General features: G+C 39.5%; 1 protein-coding gene across 2 annotated transcripts in view; it reads right to left on the bottom strand.

The window, feature by feature from the left end:
• The window catches only part of LOC115018861 (roundabout homolog 1-like), an 86,659-nt gene that overhangs the window by 15,448 nt on the left and 49,736 nt on the right, over nucleotides 1–21,475 (bottom strand). Inside the window, exons 3-9 of one of the 2 annotated variants that reach the window (XM_029448104.1) lie at nucleotides 12,228–12,385; nucleotides 6,942–7,062; nucleotides 5,365–5,503; nucleotides 5,132–5,259; nucleotides 2,945–2,953; nucleotides 2,513–2,637; nucleotides 2,240–2,411 (exon numbers count right to left, since the gene is read on the bottom strand). In XM_029448104.1, the coding sequence (XP_029303964.1) occupies nucleotides 2,240–2,411; nucleotides 2,513–2,637; nucleotides 2,945–2,953; nucleotides 5,132–5,259; nucleotides 5,365–5,503; nucleotides 6,942–7,062; nucleotides 12,228–12,385 (852 nt within the window). The remainder of the gene's footprint in view (nucleotides 1–2,239; nucleotides 2,412–2,512; nucleotides 2,638–2,944; nucleotides 2,954–5,131; nucleotides 5,260–5,364; nucleotides 5,504–6,941; nucleotides 7,063–12,227; nucleotides 12,386–21,475) is intronic. The other variant, XM_029448105.1, reaches the window with a different exon arrangement.

Raw genomic sequence — 21,475 nt, 5'->3', positions numbered from 1 at the left:
CCACAGCAAAGTCAACAATAGTAAAGTATTATGTGCTGAGAAGAGAGTTTTTGTAAGCCATTCCAGACGTTTTCAAATTTAATAATGTGATTTCCAATGTCCAACGCTGTCTGCCACAAACTGCCTCCATATAAAACATTCATTGGCAAAGCTGCATCGCAACAGCAAATACATTTTGAAGGAAGCTCCAAACCGTCATTATTTCTGTTCTAATATGACAAGATGTCTATTTTTAAGGGAACACAATGTTCACTGCAAACATAAATTATTTATATTGAACATGTGTTTCATGTTTCATCTACAATAGCCACTAAAACATGTTTGAGGTTTTAGGGGACATGTTTAGGCAACTAAAAGCATCTGTTTGAGGTTGGAGAAACATTGTAATCATTATAAGGACAGTATGGGTGAAGTAAGGTTACGGAAAGGTTTCAGGTGATGTGCTCATAAGCTTTAAATGCTTAATACAGAGGAAACAAGGCCTCTTAACTGAAGTCCATCACAAGATGCTGTAATTTCCTCTTGACACAAACGTTATGTTACTTTCTTGTACTGGGGTTCATACTGTGTGTCAAGCTAAGCTAACACGCGTACCCCATAACAAGATCCCCGGTTTTGATTCTGATTGTTGCATGTCATCTCCCTCTCTCTTCCTGCCTTCTCCTGTCTGTATCTTTACTATCACTATCAAATAAAGGCAACATGCAAAAAAAACTGTTGACTGAGAGAGAGAGAGAGAGAGAGAGAGAGAGAGAGAGAGAGAGAGAGAGAGAGAGAGAGAGAGAGAGAGACAGAAAAAAAAGTTAAAAACCAAAGTAGAGAAAATGAAAAATGCTGCCAAAAAAAAGAGAAGAAAAATGAAAGACAGATAAGATGTGAAAGATATTGAAGGGAAAATTGGCAAAGAGAGAACAATAGGTTTAGGTGGCTGTGCAGGCAGCGGAGGAAAAATAAATCAACTTTTCCCCTCCAGCGGAGAGCAACTAATCGTTCATTCGGCAGTAGGTACTGCTGGAGCCGGCTCCAATCACAACGGCAGAGCCCAACTAATAACAATCCCACTTAGATAACAGAGCTCTCCTTTCTCTATTTTCTCTCTCTCTCTCTAATATTTTAAAACCACGTGCATGGGGGCAGGGGTTCTAGATAAATAAATAAATAATACAACAAAAAAAAAGGTGATGGAAACACGCCTTGGAAACTGCCGGAGGTAATGCGGACCAGTTATTTCCATACAAATGCACCACTCCAAATGGGGATGAGAGGAGTGTGATGGGATGGAGAGAATTTGGGGGAGGGGAGAGTAGAGAGGCACAGCTACAGACGGGAGTGCAGTGCTGTAGACCACTGCAAAAAATTACATAAAACATGACCCCATCTTTATTTATTTCCATTACCTGTAACAGATTTTTCACTGAGTGGATGCCTCTCATTTCCCTGCAGAACACATTACCACTATGAGCAGCAGCAGATCATCCTTTATAACTAATAGGGCTGAACTGAACAACTCAGAGATGCAGTAAATGTTTAAGCCTGAAGCAATTATCTTCATTAATGTAACATATGTACATAGGAGTTACCCACATACATGTATTCATTTTCACACAGGTCTTTTTAATTGAGAGCTCGTAGACTTTGCTGGTGGTGTGTAATTACGGATTTGGGCCTCCGAGCATATTTAAATTGCTTTTTTTTAATAACAATATACAGTTATTTCATCACCTAGGATTTGGATGATAGTCCCTCAGACCACTTTCCATATAAATATACCTTTAAATAATATCACATGTCAATCCTGCATTCTTAACTTGCAAATATTTACATTAGAATAGAACACAGCCTGTATTGTATTAATGGAAATTTAAGCCACAATGTATTATAATATTTATATTTCCTCTAGTGCTCTCGTCTTTAATTGCATACTGTACAGATGTAAATTAAGAAAATCTAGTTTCAGAGGTAACTCCTCACATACAATCACCATGGTAACACATGGTAACAACATCTCCTGAAATCCCTCCCCTGACATTTAGTAAGCCAAGGCCAACTGCCACACCTTTAAGGGAGGCAGCGCTCACCAGTGTGTAGCCTAATACACCTCACACGCTCAATAAGGGAAAACTGCAGCAGCAAAGTAGCCAAATACAAAATATTGAAGCTGAAAAGCTGCTGAATAAAAGCAGCCCCCACCCTCACCCCCCTCCGCATATGCCCTCCATCACACCTTCCCTCTACTCACAGTCAGTGACCTCCAGGAGGGCTTTGGTTATAACACTGCCAGCGATGTTGAGAGCCTGGCAGCTGTAGAAGCCGCCGTCAGAGCGCTGAACATCGGTGATAGTCAAACTGCCCATCTGGGAGACAGACAGACGGCTAAAGGGCTGCGGTGGATGGTAAGAGAACAGGAGACTCTGGAGGGGAGACAGAGATCACAGAGTTAGAAAGCCATTCTTTGGCTTTGTTTGCACTGAGTAGTGATCTGGTGTGATGAAAGACTGAGGGTCAATCTCACCTCACTGCCCTCCCTCTGCCAGAAGATAGCGGGCTGCGGGTTGCCAGTGGCCTCGCACTGGAAGGTGACCGTCCTGCCCACTGCCACCACCTGGTTCCTGGGGCGTATGGCAAATGCTGGGGGCACTGCAGAGGAAATTAAGCTCTAATTACCTGGCAGCCTGACACATTTTTATCATTCCCAGTTTTAAAAACGTCTCAGTATGCATGAAAAGCCCAAGGAATAAGGGCTTAGTGTGTATGAAGCAAGAAACAGTCATTATTTACCTTTGTTATGAATAAACAGCACATATTGTTTTACTTTACCCACACATAACATGATTTACATACTGTATTGGTAGATGGAATTACAGTGAAGATAGGACAATGACAGGGGCTCAAGATTTGTTGTTGTTGTTGTCTGATGGTGGATGAGGGACGGATGACAACTTACCAGTGTTGACTACAAGGGAAAAGACACAAAGAAGAGCAATGTAATGAGTAATGAAGTCAACAGGTGAATGGAACTGCAATGATGCATTCAACAATACTGACACATGCTTGAAAGTGTGAGCACAATGAAATTGGTATGAAAGAACATTTGACAGTAATTTGGAGGTGGTAAATAAATAACAAATGTTTTATTTATCTAGAACTCCTGCCCCCATGCAATCTACAATAAAAAATATATATATAAAATAAAAAATATTTTTTTTTTAATTAAGGTGTTTATCACAATATTGATCTTATTTATAATTATTATAATAATAATAATAATAATAATGATAATTATAATAATGATTATTATTATTATAGATAATAGATAATAATCATCATTATTATTATTATCATTATTATAGATGCAAATATGGAGGGGCAGAGGAAAAAAAGAAAAGATAATTTATTGATGATGATGTATTTTATATGATTCATTTATCTCCTCCGAAACAAATATGGATGGCATCAATGAACAGTATAAATTCCTTTGAAAACCATCTATGCTCATACATTTGTAAATATAGTTTGAAAATGGTGTTCATGAAATGAATGCGTTTGGAATAAAAAAAATCAGATGTCAAAGGCCAATGCGTGCAGTTTAGCCCCTATTAGAGTCAGCAGACTGCAAGGTGTGAGAAGTACATGTAATTGCTGGTTTGAGTTACAAAGCCAGCCAGCTTTGAGGCATATTTGGACAAAGATGCAACCCCCCTAACAAGGACATAAAACTGTGAAGGCAGAGTAAGAAGCATTGTGTCTGGATGAAGGAAACTGCTGGTGCCGTGCAAGGATTTGCTCGACTAAATGTAGCACACAAACAAAGACACATTTTGAGATGGGAACTAGTGTACATCTTGACATCTGTAAACTAGATTTACAGTGAAATTAATGGCTAGCTAACCAGCTGGTTTTGGAACTACTGCGAGAGGATGACTGCGGTTATTGCTCAACATTTTTGTGTTGAGAGAATGTCTTAAAAAAAAAAAAATAAGTAAGGCACATGATCTTGCAGAAAAGCTGGTTAAGCACCCTGTCTGTAAAAGACTTGTATCATGTAAAGGAAACATTTTTTATGAGTTATGTAACATATTCTGCCAAGTGTTTGACAAAATGCAGATCATTTTAATAAGTTCAACGCTGAGAAGTCATTTAATTTCATACTTGGGACATTTGCAAACCTTAAAAAGCTCCTTGGCCTGCTACATCTGTTTCAAATGGCAAACTGTTTAATACCAACCAAATGTTCTAGGTCAGTAAAAATGATTCTGTGGTTAAGACTTTATTTATGATTGCACCAGCCAGAGCTTTTTTTAATTTAAGTATGAAACACAGATTTGCTCTCTGTTCGCTCTTACGACTTCTACTCTTCCGCCTGTTATTCCTTCCCCTTCTCCATTCACTTCGCAATTAGCCCCCCCCCCCGAAGCTCGTTTTCGCATGTTTTTGGAGGGAGAGGAAGACGATGTAATTGGAACCATGTCATTTCCCAGCATGCGACCAGCCCTGCCTTATCTTTAATTAAGTCCTACTGCCCTCACAGTCTATCTCACCCACTGTGTCACTGCCGTGTTTGTGTGTATAGATAATACTGTATATATGTGTCTGTGTGTGCAACTATGAGAGGTGACTTTTTTTTTTCTTTCCTGCCGCTGATTTAAGAACTAAAGGGTGTCATTGTGGCGGAACCACTCAGACCAAATTAATCCATTTTCTGCGTTCACGCAAACATTTACTTTACATGCTCTTCTCAGTTTATAACATTACCATGAAATGTCCTGTAAACAGAGTTCTGCACTCTCCTATACTGCTTGTTTTTTTATTTTTTAGAACTGCTGCTAAATGACCTCCAGCTAGGGGAAAAAAAAGAGATCATTCTGCCTGTCTGTGCGGTCTTAACAGCAACAGCAGCATAAGGCACAAATAATAGAAACATAAAGTCACTGCCTGCTAATTTGTGACACTACAAGGGATTAGTTCTACACTCACTACAGGGTTACTTCTCATGCTAGGCTAGAAGCAGCTGTGTAGCAAATACTTCATCCATGAAAAGGAAATCTGAGAAAAAAGTGCGTGAACTGTGCATAGAAGAGAAGGTGGAGCTACATTTAGAGGACATTACATGTGAGGCTTGGGTTGTACTGACCGTGTACAGTGAGCGTGGCGGATGATTCAGACTTTCCAACCATGTTCTCCACCACACATGTGTAGGAGCCCTCGTCTGAAGAGGTCACTTGGCGAACAATCAAGGTATGGTCGTCCAGGATTTCAAATCTGTAGGCAGGACGGACACACACAATCAAGAGATGAAAGAAGAAGTTGGAACATTGTGTTTGCATGGTGAATTAATATATATATAGAGGAGCCTTTGTGCATTACCGGCCCTTAGGCAGGTCAGAATCATCTTTCCTCCAGCGGACAGTGGGAACAGGGTCTCCTTGAACCACGCAGTGGAACTCCACGCTCTCCTCTGCCAGCACCACCACACTGCTGGGCCGCTTCACAAAGGTCGGGCGTTCTGCAGCACAAATATCAGTGCAGAGCTGGATGAAGTACCCGGATCTTTTACTTCATTAAGAGTAGTAATACGACAACGTAGCACCAAAATGTACTCATTCTGCACAAGGGCCAACTTCAGAACGATATATGTTATAGTATTGGTTTATAATTCTTAACGTTCTTAACGTTTAATCTTTGCCTATACCTATACATAATAATTGATCTGCTGCCTATATTTAGAATTATCAATCTGAATCTTAAAAATAACTAAAGTTACCAAATACATTAAGTGGAGAAAAAAATAACAATATTGCGTAATGAATTGTTATAGGAGTAGAAGTAAAGTAGAAGAAAATGGAAATACTCAAGTAAAGTACAAGTACCTCAGTACTTAAGTAAATGTACTTAGTTACTGTCCACCACTGTATCAATGTAATCATTGTCATAATGTCCAAGAGTGCCATCTCTATCCTTACACTTTGCTATGTTATACTTGTATAGCTTCCATAATGTACTTCTATTCTTGAAGATAAACATATTAAAATGTCTCTACATTTTTCTTCAACTTTGTGTCGGTGCTGTAGCTTATCTAAACGTTACTGCACCAAGAGTAATGATGGATTGTTTATTGTCTTTTGATGAAGGGATTCATTTCATTTCTATCCTTTTTACAAATCACATGCACTTGTTGAAAGGAATTACAGCAAAGTAATAACATTTACTTTGTAATTCACATATTGAATGTGAGCAGTCGGTCGACTATCAAAGGTTTGTGTAACTGGCACTAAGCTAGCTCGTTGTTTTTTGTTTTTTAGCTCTAACTACCAATACTGTCAGCTCCCATGACTCTCAATTGCTTCAAATATTTGTCCTACAAAGCAAAGAAAATGTATTCTAATAAATATAGGAAACATAGCAAAATATGAAAAGTAACCTTCATATTGCAATTAACATTTGATATTCTAGCGATAGTCATTTGTCAGCCTCCAAAGTAATGTGTTATGCTCCACCTGTGTGAACAACATTTTGACCTATTTCTGCATTTTGTAAAAATATTCTCATAGCCTTGAATGGCTCCATGAGACCAAGGTCTTGCAACCATGTGATACCGATAAGAGCTCTATTCTGATGGGAAATGTTAGGAAATCAGTGGGGGGTGGAGAATAGAGGCAGGAAACAGGTGTTTGAGGTGGCATGGGGAGCTCTTGTGCTGAAAGGTTTGAGGGGTTGTATGTAGCAGCGATAGATGTTCAGCACATGTTTGGTAGGGAAACCTCTTCAAAGCTGGCAGATTGGATGGTAGTGCTGCATAATCAATGTAATTAATGGGTTATTATACCCCCCAGTGACAAAAACCTCACATAGCAGACTGGCAAACTAAACCACCATGAACTGAGAGGGTACTTACACTAAGTACCGCACCCACTGCAATATTGTGAAATGCAATCATATTTTACCTAGCACAGTGAGTTCTGCAATCTCGCTCTCCCTCTCTCCCACCATGTTAGTTCCAACGCAGATGTATTTCCCTGCATCACTCTTCCTGGTGTTGGTGATCATCAGCTTGCCACTGCGAATCTAAAAGAAAGCACAAAAGAAAGGTTTCTGTATGAGATCTTAAACGTAGTTATGTGCACTGAGTTGGTGAGTTACAGAGTGAGCGTTGCACTTTCACAATGACAATAATTGGGATGGCGTAGAGAATCGATACAGCATAGTATTTGTCATATTTTGTGTGCCGATATTATCTCGATACACGGACGCCAAAAATTGCTTATATTATATAAATTGTTGATATTGCAAATACAAATTAAACTTTTAGGAAAGATTTGCTTTTTTAGTCCACTGCCAAGTTTATTTTTCTGATGAGGTCAAAGTTGATAAAGATCGGAGAAAGAATTCAGAAATGTGTTGAAAAAGTTATCTTATTTGATAAAACAAATGTTGAGAAACTGCATTAGATTATTTATTTTTTATTATTTAAAGTAATTAATCGCAATATACGTTATATAGATATGCAATACTCAGCATAACGCAAAATGTTTAAAATCGCAATAACATCGTTTCGTGATATAAGTAGCATGAAAATATCATAACGTTGGGCCCCTGGTGATTCCCACCTCTAATAATAATAAGGCCAAAATGTGTCACAGCTTACGCACGATATGACCCACATATATTCACATTTATATAAGTCATTTTAAAATACAAATGTGTATGCACTTGATGGCACAACAGCAAGTAATACTTGTGTGCATCTGTATGCATCTCTGTATCTAAGGAATAGTGTTTGCACCGCCTTTCAAGCTGCACAGAAGGTCATCCATTACGAAATTACATAATTCATATCTAGTGCTACATTAGCACAGAACCCTGGGAACAAAGACACTGCCTCTTTGTAGAGACCTTCCTCAGATGTTCAGTCAGCTTTCCCAAACTTATCTACACACACACACACACACACACACACACGCACACACACACACACACACACACACACACACACACACACACACACACACACACACACACACACACAGAGAGGTGGTATATAAAGATACCCCAGACTGTTTTTATTCTTTTCATATCCTATCCACCAGACGCCCCTGCAGACCATGGCAGCTGTCTTTATAGTGCTTATAATGTGAGCAGGCATGATACTATAGCAGATACACATGCCGATCTGAAGATCTCAAAACAAACATAAAGACATTCTCTGCACCCAGACATCTGAAACCTTCCCCCAGCCATTCAATTAAACTTTCAACCTTGTATTATGTTTTAAGATCGTTTTTTTTTTTTTTACTAAGCAATGGAATCAGTCTATTCACATATGTCTGCTAGAGACTCATACAGCCTGTAATAGTTATTTCAGTTTTTTCTTAACAGGGGTCAGAGGTCAAGGCTGCCTACAGTGCAGCGTCCGTGAAACAGGCAGGGGATTCAGCGTCATGCCAGAGAGCACCTGGCCTGGTGAGCACACTCTACTCACCCGATAGAATACATCATTAAATTGCTGCTGCAGGGATGAAACCAACAGCCTTTCATTTATTAGTCAGCCTCCTCCAGGGCTAACCTTCCACCACAAACAGTTCATACTGTACACCAAATAAATAACAACGAAGAGTGGCCTAACTATAGCTGACATTCCAAATGGGTTGCAAATTATGTGGTTTTAAGAGGAAGATTTAACTGACTGTGGTATGACTTGTGGGTTTCATGTACATTTCATACACAACGCCAACCGCTAGTAATCACAAGGAGCAAGTGGGGGAATTTGGAAACTGGTATTGCAGATTCAGCTATTTCTGTCAGTATCCAATGGATTCGGTTTGGATGTTTGAACTTACATTAGAGTCAACGCCAACTGTTCTATACATGAGTAGAAATTCAACTGCATGATTGCCCACTGTGCAGTGTTTATACTGCCATGGATGAAAATATGACATCATTGTTGGAATCCTAGAAAGTAAGACAGGCTGCATGTACTGGCAGACTTTAACAGTATGTTATTGGACCAAAACTAATCAAACCATAAAGCAAGGAATCTCTGTCTGTCTGCCTGCCTGTCTGTCTGTCTCTTTGGACATGTGACACAATATGGACATGTGACCAATATGCCTATTAATAAATATATGCAGCAGCGGGGGCGGGGCTTCCGGGCTCTGCGGTACCATAGATTGCAGTTTACTTTTACTTCCAGATGCTGGATATACTAACTTTACAAACAAACTCTTTTTCACTTCCCTGGATTGAACGAGCACGAGGGGATAGGCTACAGCCACAGCGCCATTCTGCCATTGCAACTCAAATTGTGTAAGTTTGCCATACTAACTTATTATATTAATAACCAGCCATAGCTAATTAAATCCAGGCGCTACTTTATAACAGCGGTGGTAATATCAAAGCAAACGACTAAAACACATATTTGGAAATGAATACCTCTGCTATGTGACCCCACATAGCCGGACTTGGGTCCGAGACGCAACTATGTCAAGGCAGTTGTATTGCTCAGGACCCAAGGAAGCGCAGTGAGCGGTTCTCAAGAAAAACTTCAAGCAGCAATACCACAGGCCAAGCACTCATGAATTAAGCTTGTTTTATATTGTAATATATTCTAGATTTGTGGCTTATTTGCACATGAAAGGAAAGAGAATTGCATGAAGTCATAAAAGTTAATTCACATTAATAAAGGCTACATGGTATAGCGGCACCTATGACATGTAGACATACAATAAAGGATATCTTTCCAATTACTTGAATGTCAGTGCAGACATGTATTATTGGCTTATTATCTTTTCCCTCGTCGGAGTTTTACATTTCATTGAGTAAGCAGTAAATATTTTCATTAAATGTATAGCATAGCCATATTAAAAATCAGGTGATTGAGGTTAACCAGCTGAACCCTGGATGAAGAGATTTGTGTTTTAGATTCATCTGGCATCTGGGGGCACTTGGACTGCTGAGTCTGTGTAAAGACTGTCCCTTGAAAGCAATAGCAAATGTTGTGGCAACGTCATGATGCCAGTGAAGTATTCCTAAAGGACTGCAGAGATGATCTAGCTCAAACCAATGCCATTGACTAATGCTATACTTGCGTTCTGCAACTGTTCGCTGTTTGCTGTGAATACCGCTGCACTAGTAACTTCAGCAGCTGATTAAAGAGCAGACCAAGAGCTTATTTTGTTTCCTGGACTGACCGCTCCTCGCTTTTAGCAGCAATTCCATTTCCAAGAAATCCAAATGTGGTTTGTCTATCCTCCATCTCGGACACTGAACCCTCAGCTTTCGTTTTTGCACGGTTTCAATGTGTTCTCTTTTCCTCTTCACATAGCCTTAGATACCCTGAAGGCACACACATTCTGAAGCTGCTTGGAGTGTGATTTACACGTATCTTTGCTGTTTAAAGCTTTTTTTTTTATTTAAATCAATAAATCAAACTTTTTCTGTGTGTGAGTCTTTCTAAAAATCCTTATTTAAGTATTAACTCACAACTTTATCTACGTATCAGTATTAATAAATGATGGTCACAAGGGGAAAGGCTCAAAAGGATGGAAAGTAGCCATGAATCGCTTGTGGTGGACTCCTTTGGTCTTTGTACAGTAAGTGATGTCTTTGGATGAACTCTCACGGCAAAGACATATTTCCATATAGAGAAGATGATTAGCGAGGACAAAGACAGGCACGTAGAAAGTACAAAGCAAAAAGCAGCCTTTGTATTTCCCTCAGAGGAGGCCCAACCCCCCCCCCCCCCTCCTGGCTCTGATCCATGTCTCTCCTTAAATCAGAGCTCGCTGCTCTGTCCATCAATAGTCCCCCAGAGACACTCTACCTGTCACTCCGCACTAGCATGAGCTTTGAATCCGCTCCTGTATGTCCCCAGGAGTAGCACAGACATTCAAATAAACAAATCAACACACATACACACACACAGAGAATCATCTGAGTTGCTATTCTTGAGTTAAAAGAAGGAGAAGCCTGTTCCTGCCGGCCTGACCAATGAGAAGCTTCTTGGTCTGAAATCAGTGGTGTGTATACAAAAGTATGAAAAGAAAATCATCTGCTGTGTACTTCACGCCACATGACAACTTAATATATCAGATTAATAGCATGCTGTAGCTCATATGATGACATTTACTCGTGCCAGCTTGTTGTTTTCTCTTGTTGTGTGTTTTTGCCATCAGGCATATAAAAATCATTATATTCACTGTTTTTCTTCTTATGGTGAGCATTTTCTGTGACAAATAAATCTTCTGTTCGGTTTTCTCTTGGCATTTTCAATTATGTGCTGGAACTCAGAGGACATGCGTACAGATGATGTTTTGTATTGTTCTCATAACCAAAAGGAAATTATTGTTGTGATTTCTACTTAACAAGCTTGCTTTTTCCACGCTTCAGAACAGGGCTGTAGTAAAGAACAAATTATTCGAGTCTAAGTCAAGTCCATCTGCTCTCCTGTGACTTTGCGCTCATACAATTGGATAACAGCTCATTGTAGTAGGATTTGAGTAAATGTTGGACCTGAGTTGGAATTGGTTTCAGGGGTTGAGGCAAAATCAAGTAAAAGCACTTGGGTTGGTTGATATGATGTTAAAATTTGCCGCCATCAGCCCAATAACTAGCGATTGCTGATATATTCGCGCAAAACAGAAATCTACGGTACACCTTCGAGCTTCTCTTTCATCGAATTAAGACTAGCTCAATTGCCTTGTTAACTCATCGTATACACACTTCATTCAAACTTGACAGAAATAAAATAAAACTCTTTCTTTCCACTGTTTTCAACGATCAACTCTGGTTTGGTCAAAATGAACGCTCAACTCACCAAAATATATGTGAAAATATGCTAGCTCTACACGCTGTTTTCGCCAACTGAGTCAAACGAGGTACGAAACCAAGACAAGTGCAAAACCTTGACGAGACCGGACTCAAGTAATAAAGCCCTGTTTTAGAATGACTTTTAGAATAGTTGAGATGTAATTAGTTCTTTAGAAATATGAAAAGGACAACTAAATACCAAAACCAAATAGCTTGTGCAACACAATCCAAGTGTTGTGAAGCCATATGATTAATAGTTTCTCACATTAATGGTGGATCTACCAATCGGTAATCAGTGTTTTTGTCTAACTGCTAGATTCTAACATGATGGTAAGAAATAACAACATTAACATTTTTGTGTGTGAACTATTCCTTAAAAGGTCAGAATGATGTGTCATGGTTAAAGTCAAAGGGGCATCTCTTACTGTGATGCGTTCATCTCTGTCATCTAAGTTGGCACCATCTTTCCTCCAGGAGATGGTGGGTTCAGGGTGCCCACGTGGTGGTTGGCACTCCAGCACGGCCGGCTCACCCACTGCCACCATAACGTCCACTGGGTTCTGTCTGAAGTCATCGCGCAAAACTGGAAAACACACAAAGAAACAGAAGAGTCAATAGAGTGGAATTCAATGATGTTCGACTTTGATTTGACAATGACAAATCACAATCTCTGCTCATATTGTTTGTGCCTTCAAAGTTGTATTTATGGTGTCAACGAGGAGAGTTCATTGACTGACTGATGGTGTGGTAAACTCAGCTTTCGCATAATGAAAATAATATGCTGATGTTTTAAATGTCTGAGCCCAGGGAAATAGCTTTTTTCTTTATTTAGTTAGCATTTTTCTCTGTTGTCTACCCTTTTCTTGTTCCTAGCAAGGCAATGAAATGCACAAAACACAGAATTATCACCACTTTTGTAACAGGAACAAGGCCACATTGTCAGTCACCTAGCAGTGGCATTCTCAAAGACCAAAGCACTTAAACGGCAGCATATTGTGAACTTGACTTCCCATGTCAAAAATATGACCTTACGAGTTCCATTCGAAGGCAACATAATAAAGGGTTGTTCGCTGGCTCTGTCCATCATATTATTTTAGGAGCGGCACACCAACTCCAACCGAAAATACCTTCATTTGGATGAGTTGTATGTATAATAATATGCTATACCATACACAATCTGCAAGGATTCATCATGAAATTACTCCCTTACTCAAACAGGGAATGAGGGCTATTGAGACAAGCTGCTGAGAAAGCTGCTTGTCTAAATGGCTACCAGTAAGACGAGAAGACACACTGCTACAGAGCAATGCAGAAAGGTGAGATGCAGACGGCTCACCAGCAGGCTGCGGAAAAGCTACCACAGCAATTTATCATCTTTCCACAACGAGTAGCCTGTGCACAGAAAACACAACTCGCCAGCTAGAGACTGAACTGGAGACCACATCCACTTCAAGCAGCCCAACAGAAGAGTGTGATTTCTGGTGGCCACAGGCACTCAATTCTGTCTCAACCATAGACTGTATAGAAAGGTCTCCAGTCCAGCCTCAAGCTGTAAACAGCATGAGGAGGAGCACATTTCTGATGAGCGGAAAGGGATTCTAAAAACTTAAATGTGTCAAAACACTGCAAAAAGGGTTTATCCTGAGAGAGGGGCAACTAGTTTCCCCTCCTTGCTTTAAAAAAAATGGCTAAAGGAAATGGTTTCTTGTCTATACCTTGAAGAAATTTGGTACACTCTGTTCAATGCCTGTCCCAAGTTTCTAAAGATCTGGGGTCCCTTTATTGAACATATCAGGAGGAAGAGATGTCAACCTGGGAACTACAGTTTTGGGCTTTCCTCAACCTCACTTGGTCTTGGCTCCACAGACTCTATTTCTGATCTTTAATCCACTTGTGGATATTTTTTTGTCATCATACGAATTGACATGCATGTGCACATATTTTTGTTTTGCCATGTCTATTTGTTTGTTTTTTTCAAAAAATGTAATACATAAGAAAGAAAGAAAAATGTCACAGAATAATGTCAGAGCTCTGGGACTATTATTTGCAAGAGAAGAAAAGAGAGAGTTAATCTTAAATGAAACCCAACTTTTTGTTCTAGACAACTGACGAACATTCTACTCCTGATGAGGTGAACAACATGTGCTAATGTAGACGCCCGAGCTGTGCATGAGTGACTGCTGTTAAGCATTCCCAGTCTTAAATTACAGTGGGGGGCTTAGAACCTGAACAAGCCAAGAGAGCTGAGCCAACACAGAGAGAGCAGATCTCAGTCGAGCTGGGTTGGGGTGAAAAGACAGGAAACAATGAGGAAAAGGCATAATGGCTCCCAGATGGCGGCAACTCGTTCACCTCTGGCTACGGATTTGTACATAACGCCTGACAAGCAGGTCTGAGACGCCTGATGGGCACCGTGGATATGGGAGAACAAATTGGGATGACCTTCTAATTGGAGACATTGTGGCCCCTGCACTTCTTTGAGCTCCACTCTACTGCTGCTGCTCTGCCCCTCTGATCCTCTGGGCGGGGTTGCAACTAGACTGCAGTTGACTGGGTCCTGATGGGAAACAGCTGTCTGACGACCCCCTCCCCACTACCGCCAACACCACCGTGTCACATGATAAAAGGCATTCCTCGTGGGACACAAAAACATGGTTGAGGTTACAACAGACAGGAAGAAAGTGAGACCATCACAAGTGTGCGTACAGTGTGTGTGTGTGTGTGTGTGTGTGCGTGTGTGTGTGAGAGAGTGTTTGTGTGTGTGCATATGATTGATTGACTGATACTATCTTATAAATCCAATAGCAATCTGGTTACACATCTGTTTTTACTATGGTGTGAGGTCCAAATGTCTCCGTAGGTTTTAAAAGCCTGGACTATTTCCTCAGACCCCTTTGTTAAAGATTTTTTTTCTGGTGATAGTGCTGGAGTTAGTGTAAGACATAAAGCAAAGGGAGAAAGCAGAGGAAGCTTATGAAGGTTAGTGAAGAATGTTCTCATAAGTGTGCATGTTTTTGTGTGTACGCGAACAAGGAAGAGTTGGCCCGATTGTGCCGGGTAAGCACACAAATAATCTAGAACATGTGCTTGTAAAACGGACTGTTTATGTTCTCAGAAGGGAAAACGTATCTTGGTTATTAAGTTATAATAAGAAATTAAGCATGCCCAAGTAAAAATCATGCAAGCATACACAAATGTAAGTACTCTGATTCCCTAAACATATGCCAGAAGACAGCAGTCGACTTTCTTGAATTGCTTTTCGTGTCACATATTAGCGCCATACAATTCAAATTTCTGCTTATCAGTAAATATATCCTGACAAGCTATTCTCAAGGAGCGATGTTGCTGACATGGCTGTCCAACCCCAAATTGCTTGAGTCAGTGGGATTTGCAAAACCAGGCTCTTTAGACGGAGAGAATGAGGAAAAACATGTGCTGAACGCATACATGAAATGTTGCAGACTAAATAAAAAAAATGTGGACATCCTGCAATGACTGCCCTGCTTTCAGGAAAGCCTCTTCCTTACCTCTGCTATACAAACACAAGACATTTTTCTCCAGCATCTCCCTGCATGCTTCAAAAACTTAAACTTCAATCTTTAACTTCACTTGCATCTTTCCCTTCTTCTCTTTCACTCTTGCATCTGTATTTCAAACTAACAACATGTCATTTTTTGCCACTGCGGGTCTCTCAATCAAAAATAATAACGGGACAAGAGACGAAGTTTAGTGGCATCATCATTGCAGTCCTTCTTTGTTCAGCGTGCAGAAGGATTTTTAATTAACAGAGAGCTGAATAATCTGCAGAGGTCATCCTCTCCAAAACAAACAGACCAGGTGAATAAAACGAGTAGACTACTAAATGAAACTTTGTATCAAAAACGCAGCTAACCGCTAACGTTTACTCATAGGTAAAAACGACCAAGGTATAAAAAGTGCATTGCACAAATGTGGCTTGAAACTGGATAAAAAGTCAATTAATGACAAACGCAAACACTGATGCATGCTCGTGCATTGATACGCAGCTTAACAAAATATATAACATAGGTCTAATTGTTTTCAGACATTTTAATGTGAAAATGTTACATATTATAGCTTAAAGGCTTTGTAGGCGATCATGTCTCTCTTGATATTTTTAAAACATTCTTTTTTACTTCACACGTTGCACCCACATGAATTTCACAGGTTTTTTGAAGCTGTGGCTTCTAACAGTGAAACCCGTCTCTACAGCTTCTGACACCAACCCAGCTCGCCTGTTTAGCTGCAGCTTTGCACCTCTCGCTGTCTTCTTTTCACCCTCCATCTGATCCCTCTAGATGAGAATCTCAGAGCCCACTTCAAAGCATCTGCCCTTGGCCTCACTACCCCGGATCTGACAGTGTCTGACTTGTTGTTAGTCCTCTGGAGCCTGAGCCATAGCTTGAAAGGCCTACTGCAGCCGAGCTCCAATAATCCTCTCTGCAGAGTCCAACTGGACCAAAAAGGAACACAAATCCAACCCCACAGACAGGGGCGGCGTGAGGCACACACAGTAACCGTATCACACTGCATCACTGCATGAGACAGCCAGAGGCCTCTTTAGTCACCACAGCCAACACTAACCCTCCCTTGTTACTCTATTTCGTATTCAAATTGCTTTTATATACCGCACATCCAGCTGTACAACTGTTTTGGTACAGCAATCATTTGCTTATCCCAAAGTCAACATCAACATTACTGCAAGGCGCTGACGGTTTAATATCAGTTATAGCTTTGCCAAAAGCAGGACAGCAGCTGTGAATGCTCCTGCTTCCAACTCATATTATAGTGGAGGAAAACAATTAGCAATCAGCTTATACAAATGCTTGCTTAGAGACTACTGACATATTTTAGGTTTTTAAGAAGTAGAAAGAAGAACACTTTGGCGTTTCCACATCATTAGTTTGATGAGTTTTATATTTTCATATGTTTTATAATTTATCAGGAATGTCAGATAATAAAAGAAAAAATGCCATGGCATGTAAATCACTGCTGACTCGAGGAATTAAATATTAAGAATGGAAACAGGTTTTTTACAATCAGCAGGTCTGAACTCGATGAACATTATTAGCTGACAACTGTATAATAAACACAATCAGAATTAAATTCACATTCACATTCTTAATTGTAGATTCAGATTCAACAGTCCTCAATTGCTACACTGTATTCTCTTTTGTCAGAAAATGTTTTATATGGCGTTGTCTTTGATATGAGGTGTAAAGGAATAGTTCAACAATTGTTCAAATCAATACCACTCCCATGTCTGTGCGTTAAATATGAAGCTAGAGCGTGCAGCCACTTAGCTTAGCATTAAGTAGCATATTCATCTTTTGTCATTTGTTTACCATGTATCAAAAAGAAAAAGCATAGAAATGACAAATTGTCATTTTGAGCAGGGTTATGTGCCGGGGTCTAAGCTGGTTGCTTGGTAACCTCACGGTGATGACAAGACACTTGGGATTCCCAAAATGTTGAATTATTCCTTTAACCAAAACAGAATTTCATTAAACTGGAATAACATGTCAAAACACAGTAAAGATGATTAACACATGTTAAGGCTTAAAGTTTCGTAAATAAAAAACAATTCCCGAAAATTTTAACTGTTAGTATTACTTACAGTAATAAATGACACTAACAGTAAAAAGTGAAGTGAAGTGAGTCGTTCAGCGGACTCTATTTCATTTCTTAATCCATTGTTACCTAATGCATTATTAATCAGTTATTCGAGTATCTCGTGCACACCGGCCTCCTCTCAAAGGTTCAATAGTGAGGGCAGACAAATGAAAGTTTAATGAAATGCTCTCTAGAATATAAAGTAGAAAGAAAAACCTTGTCTCTAAAAACGACTGCCCATACTCTTATTATTCCTTACATACCATAGGTACAGTGTGACTATTTGTCTTGTGCTTCATCAGAGCATGTCAGTGATATGTAAATACTAAAATGGAGAAAAAAAAAAGCAGAGGCTGGAATTATGGTTCCTTCTCTGCTGCGTGGCACTCTGGGTCGAGAGTGCACTAAAACACATTATTCCCTGAGTAAGTAGTAATAAGTAAAAAATAAGTACAGCCATGTATTACACTGTCCTGGTGTTTAAATGTTTCCCAGTGCTTAAAAACATTCATTTCAGCTCAAATACAAACCAGCCCTCTTTCACTAAAATACCTTGAAAATATATAAATACAAAATACAACTATCATCTAATCCCAGCAGATATGAAATCCTAGACTTTTCTCACAATCTATCTCCTGACCTTTCCCTACCCCCTACCTCTCTACTTCTACCCCCCCCCCCCACACACACACACACCACCACCCCCACCTTTGTACGCTATAACCGCCCACTACTCTTCTTCTCCTCCTTGCTCTTAGAGCTGTAGTCTGGAGAGACAGAAAGCTGCAGGAGAAACAGCTGCTCGGCAGAAAAACCAATATGTGCAGCTCATGTACTGTAGCTGGTCAGATAGATAAAAAAAAAGAGAGACAGACACACACTCACACAGGAGGTCCAGTGGGCCCTGTACCCCTTTACAAGCACATATGCCAATAACATAATATGAACTGCAACCGAGCAAATCCAATAAAAAAGAGTGTTCTGAACATGCAAATTAGAAGACAGGCATTAGCTCAGTCTCATAACTACATCACACGAGATTTGAGGAATACACACTTGCATCCAGAAGACACCGCACGCTGCTTATAGAGCAAACACAAAAATCCTTGCCTGTCCTCCCCAAGCTCTCCTATTTGAATTTAATTTTCTGCACAGAAATCATTACTCACAGAAGTCCCAAGGCAAATAGGAATTTTTTTTTTGCATGCAGGGCCATAAATCTATCTTATGTTTGGCGAGCCAATTAACTCAACATAGGGGCTCACTTACTGGGATAAAGCTCCCGGTTATAATATTTGTTGGGACAAAATGTTACACTTTCACTTTTACTCAAGGAGCCCCCCCCCCCCCTCCCGCTGTGTGTACCTCTGGTCATGGCCATGAAATTAGCTTAACACACATCTTAATGTAAGACGTGTTAGGAATGCTGAGCTAAAGTTGATTTATTTACTTTTATTTTGTAAATGTCATCATTTTTATTTCAATTGTCTTGTGACAATTAACATTTTCTCACTACCTCCTTTCTCCTCTTCGTCAACCTCTACACAAATTAGCATTTAGAGAGAAAAAAACCCCACTCTTGTTACTATACTTATATTTTAACATTGTGCTGTTCTGCACTCTTTAAAACCACAATGACATCAGATGGAAAAGGCACAAGGAAAGTCAAACGAAATGATGGTACATGTGCAATGGACATACACACAACCTATTAAGAGGCACTGCTTTCTGACAGGGGGTTTATGGGTACAATGATGCCGATGCCGCGTGAGTGTGTGTGCGCAAGGATGGATGCACCGGTTCATCGGTTCCTCGGATGTTCTGACACTCTAATCCTGTTGATGTACGTGCAGAACATATCACTCGTGAGGGGAAGACATTAAAACCAGCTAAAAGGATTGTGTAACCTCCGTTTTAATCTCCTCCGCTCATCCTATCCCTCTGTAAGAAGGGAGGCAGGAGACTGAGTATAAGAAGAGGGCAGATATGGAGAGACAGACGGACATGAAGCAGATTAGGATAATTAGTGAAGTGGCAGAAGAGCTGGGAGAAACTGCTCTGATGGGGTTAGGTAAATTGTCAATCAAACAAGAGTGCAACAGGTTGACTCTCAGTTCCTGTTGTGGCCTAAAACAGTGGGATTTCTCTCACTTGTCTTATGACAATAAAGCAAAACGCCACAATCAGTTCTCAGGATGATGATCAGATTTCTATTATTCGGGGTATGCGCTGGAGCACATGCTGATACAGTATGAAACAAAACCAATATGAAATGCTGAATCCTTTAACAATCAAACGAGAAGGATAAATACAGGTGTACAGACAATACATTGTGTATGGAGATTTAAGAACTTTTTTATCTACTTAAGGCCTTATGAGAGGTTGAGAAGAGAATACAGGCCGACAAGTTGTTACACATGTTCAGAGAAACCCACACACGTGATCTTTTGTTTATGGGATACACACAGTGTTTTTATTGAAAACATTCCCACGCATAACTCATGACAACTTAAAGCAAGAGCGCTCTGACCGGGAAGATCTGACATTCAGATATTCATCTAATATTACATTACACTGAACACACCATACCGATACCAACTTGTAATGTGTGGTATGAAATGTTTAATTGCCGTGATTCAACATTGTTGTTGTCCTCTGTACAGAATCCCAGGATCATACCACTGTGGGTAATGATTACACTGACGACATTAAATAGTGCAAGGATCAGATCAGATTGTGCTTAGGTTTGCATTTAGCTGAAGATTACTTCTGCAAAGCTCACAAATCTATTTTAAATCTCTCTGGATAACACTTTCTATGACGTCCATGTCTATAACGCATTAAAAACATACTTATAATGTGTTATAATCTGCTTATAGCTCTGTATAACTAGAGTTAAAAGTAACTCATAAATAGTCACAATGCTTTAAAACAATAAACATAACACTTTATAAAGTATTTTAGAATGACTTACAAGGTCAAGCATCATAATTGTTTTAATTGCTGGTCACTCACTGACTTTTTAGATTTAATTCAAATGTTTAACTTAATATACTACTTATAGCGACTTATAACCAGCTTGTAATGTTTTATACCTTCATATACCTCAGGAATTTCATTAATTCTCCTAAAATCTCCCAATGACCACTTAGAGTCACTTTGAATCACATTATAAGGCATTATAAAAAGATTATAATATATTATAGCTATGGGAATTATAATACACTATGATCCTTGAAAACAAAAGAGACAATTATTAAGGTTTATAATAACATTTATGTGATATGGTTTAAGTCATTATAAAACGCTGTTATGATCATTGTTATAACGCATCATACGTTCTTTGTTTTTTATTTTTATACAAATAACAATTAACCAATTTGCAATGCCAGTATTAGCAATCAGCTCTGAATAAGAATGAAAGTTAACCCCATCATCAGGCACCATGCAACATTAACAAATCATTTTAATAAAAGCTATTCTCACATCATGCATGTGTTTTCTGCCCTTGAGCAGGAGGCGTCATTTCTACTACTTCACATTTTGTTCTGCAACAATCACAAGGCTTCCAAGCTACATGGAGAATTTGTATTGGTAGTTTTAACTGACCTGTATGTCACAGGAGTGTGAGGGTAAACCCACAGGTTGTTGTACTTGTTCAATTTGGTGCCCTCTCCTTAAATGGGATTACTTTGCAATTAAATGAAAAAATAAATCAAGAATAGTTGCTCTAAATATAATTTGTGTTCAACTATTTCCTCTAGTATCAACTGAGTACACATACTCATAATAATTAAAAATACTAATTCCTTTCAAGTAAATTAATTTTGCTCAGGATTCACTATTTCATTAAAGAGCTTCTATTCAGCAAAACAAATGAATAGAAAGTAAATCAGACTCAAGGTGGCAGCTAGGTTCATTCAATCAGTGCAAATGCATTAGGGCAAGCGTCTCCTTCCTCGGGGCCAACAATACATGTGGAAGGACACGTTTCCCTGAAACAATCAAGTTAACTGAAGGTAGTTTAGTTGCCAACCTTTGT

This window comes from Cottoperca gobio, chromosome 14, assembly GCF_900634415.1.
Source record: "Cottoperca gobio chromosome 14, fCotGob3.1, whole genome shotgun sequence".
Taxonomy (NCBI): Eukaryota; Metazoa; Chordata; class Actinopteri; order Perciformes; family Bovichtidae; genus Cottoperca; species Cottoperca gobio.
The sequence above is the reverse complement of the archived record's forward strand: the minus strand, read 5'-3'. Positions and strand labels throughout refer to the sequence as shown.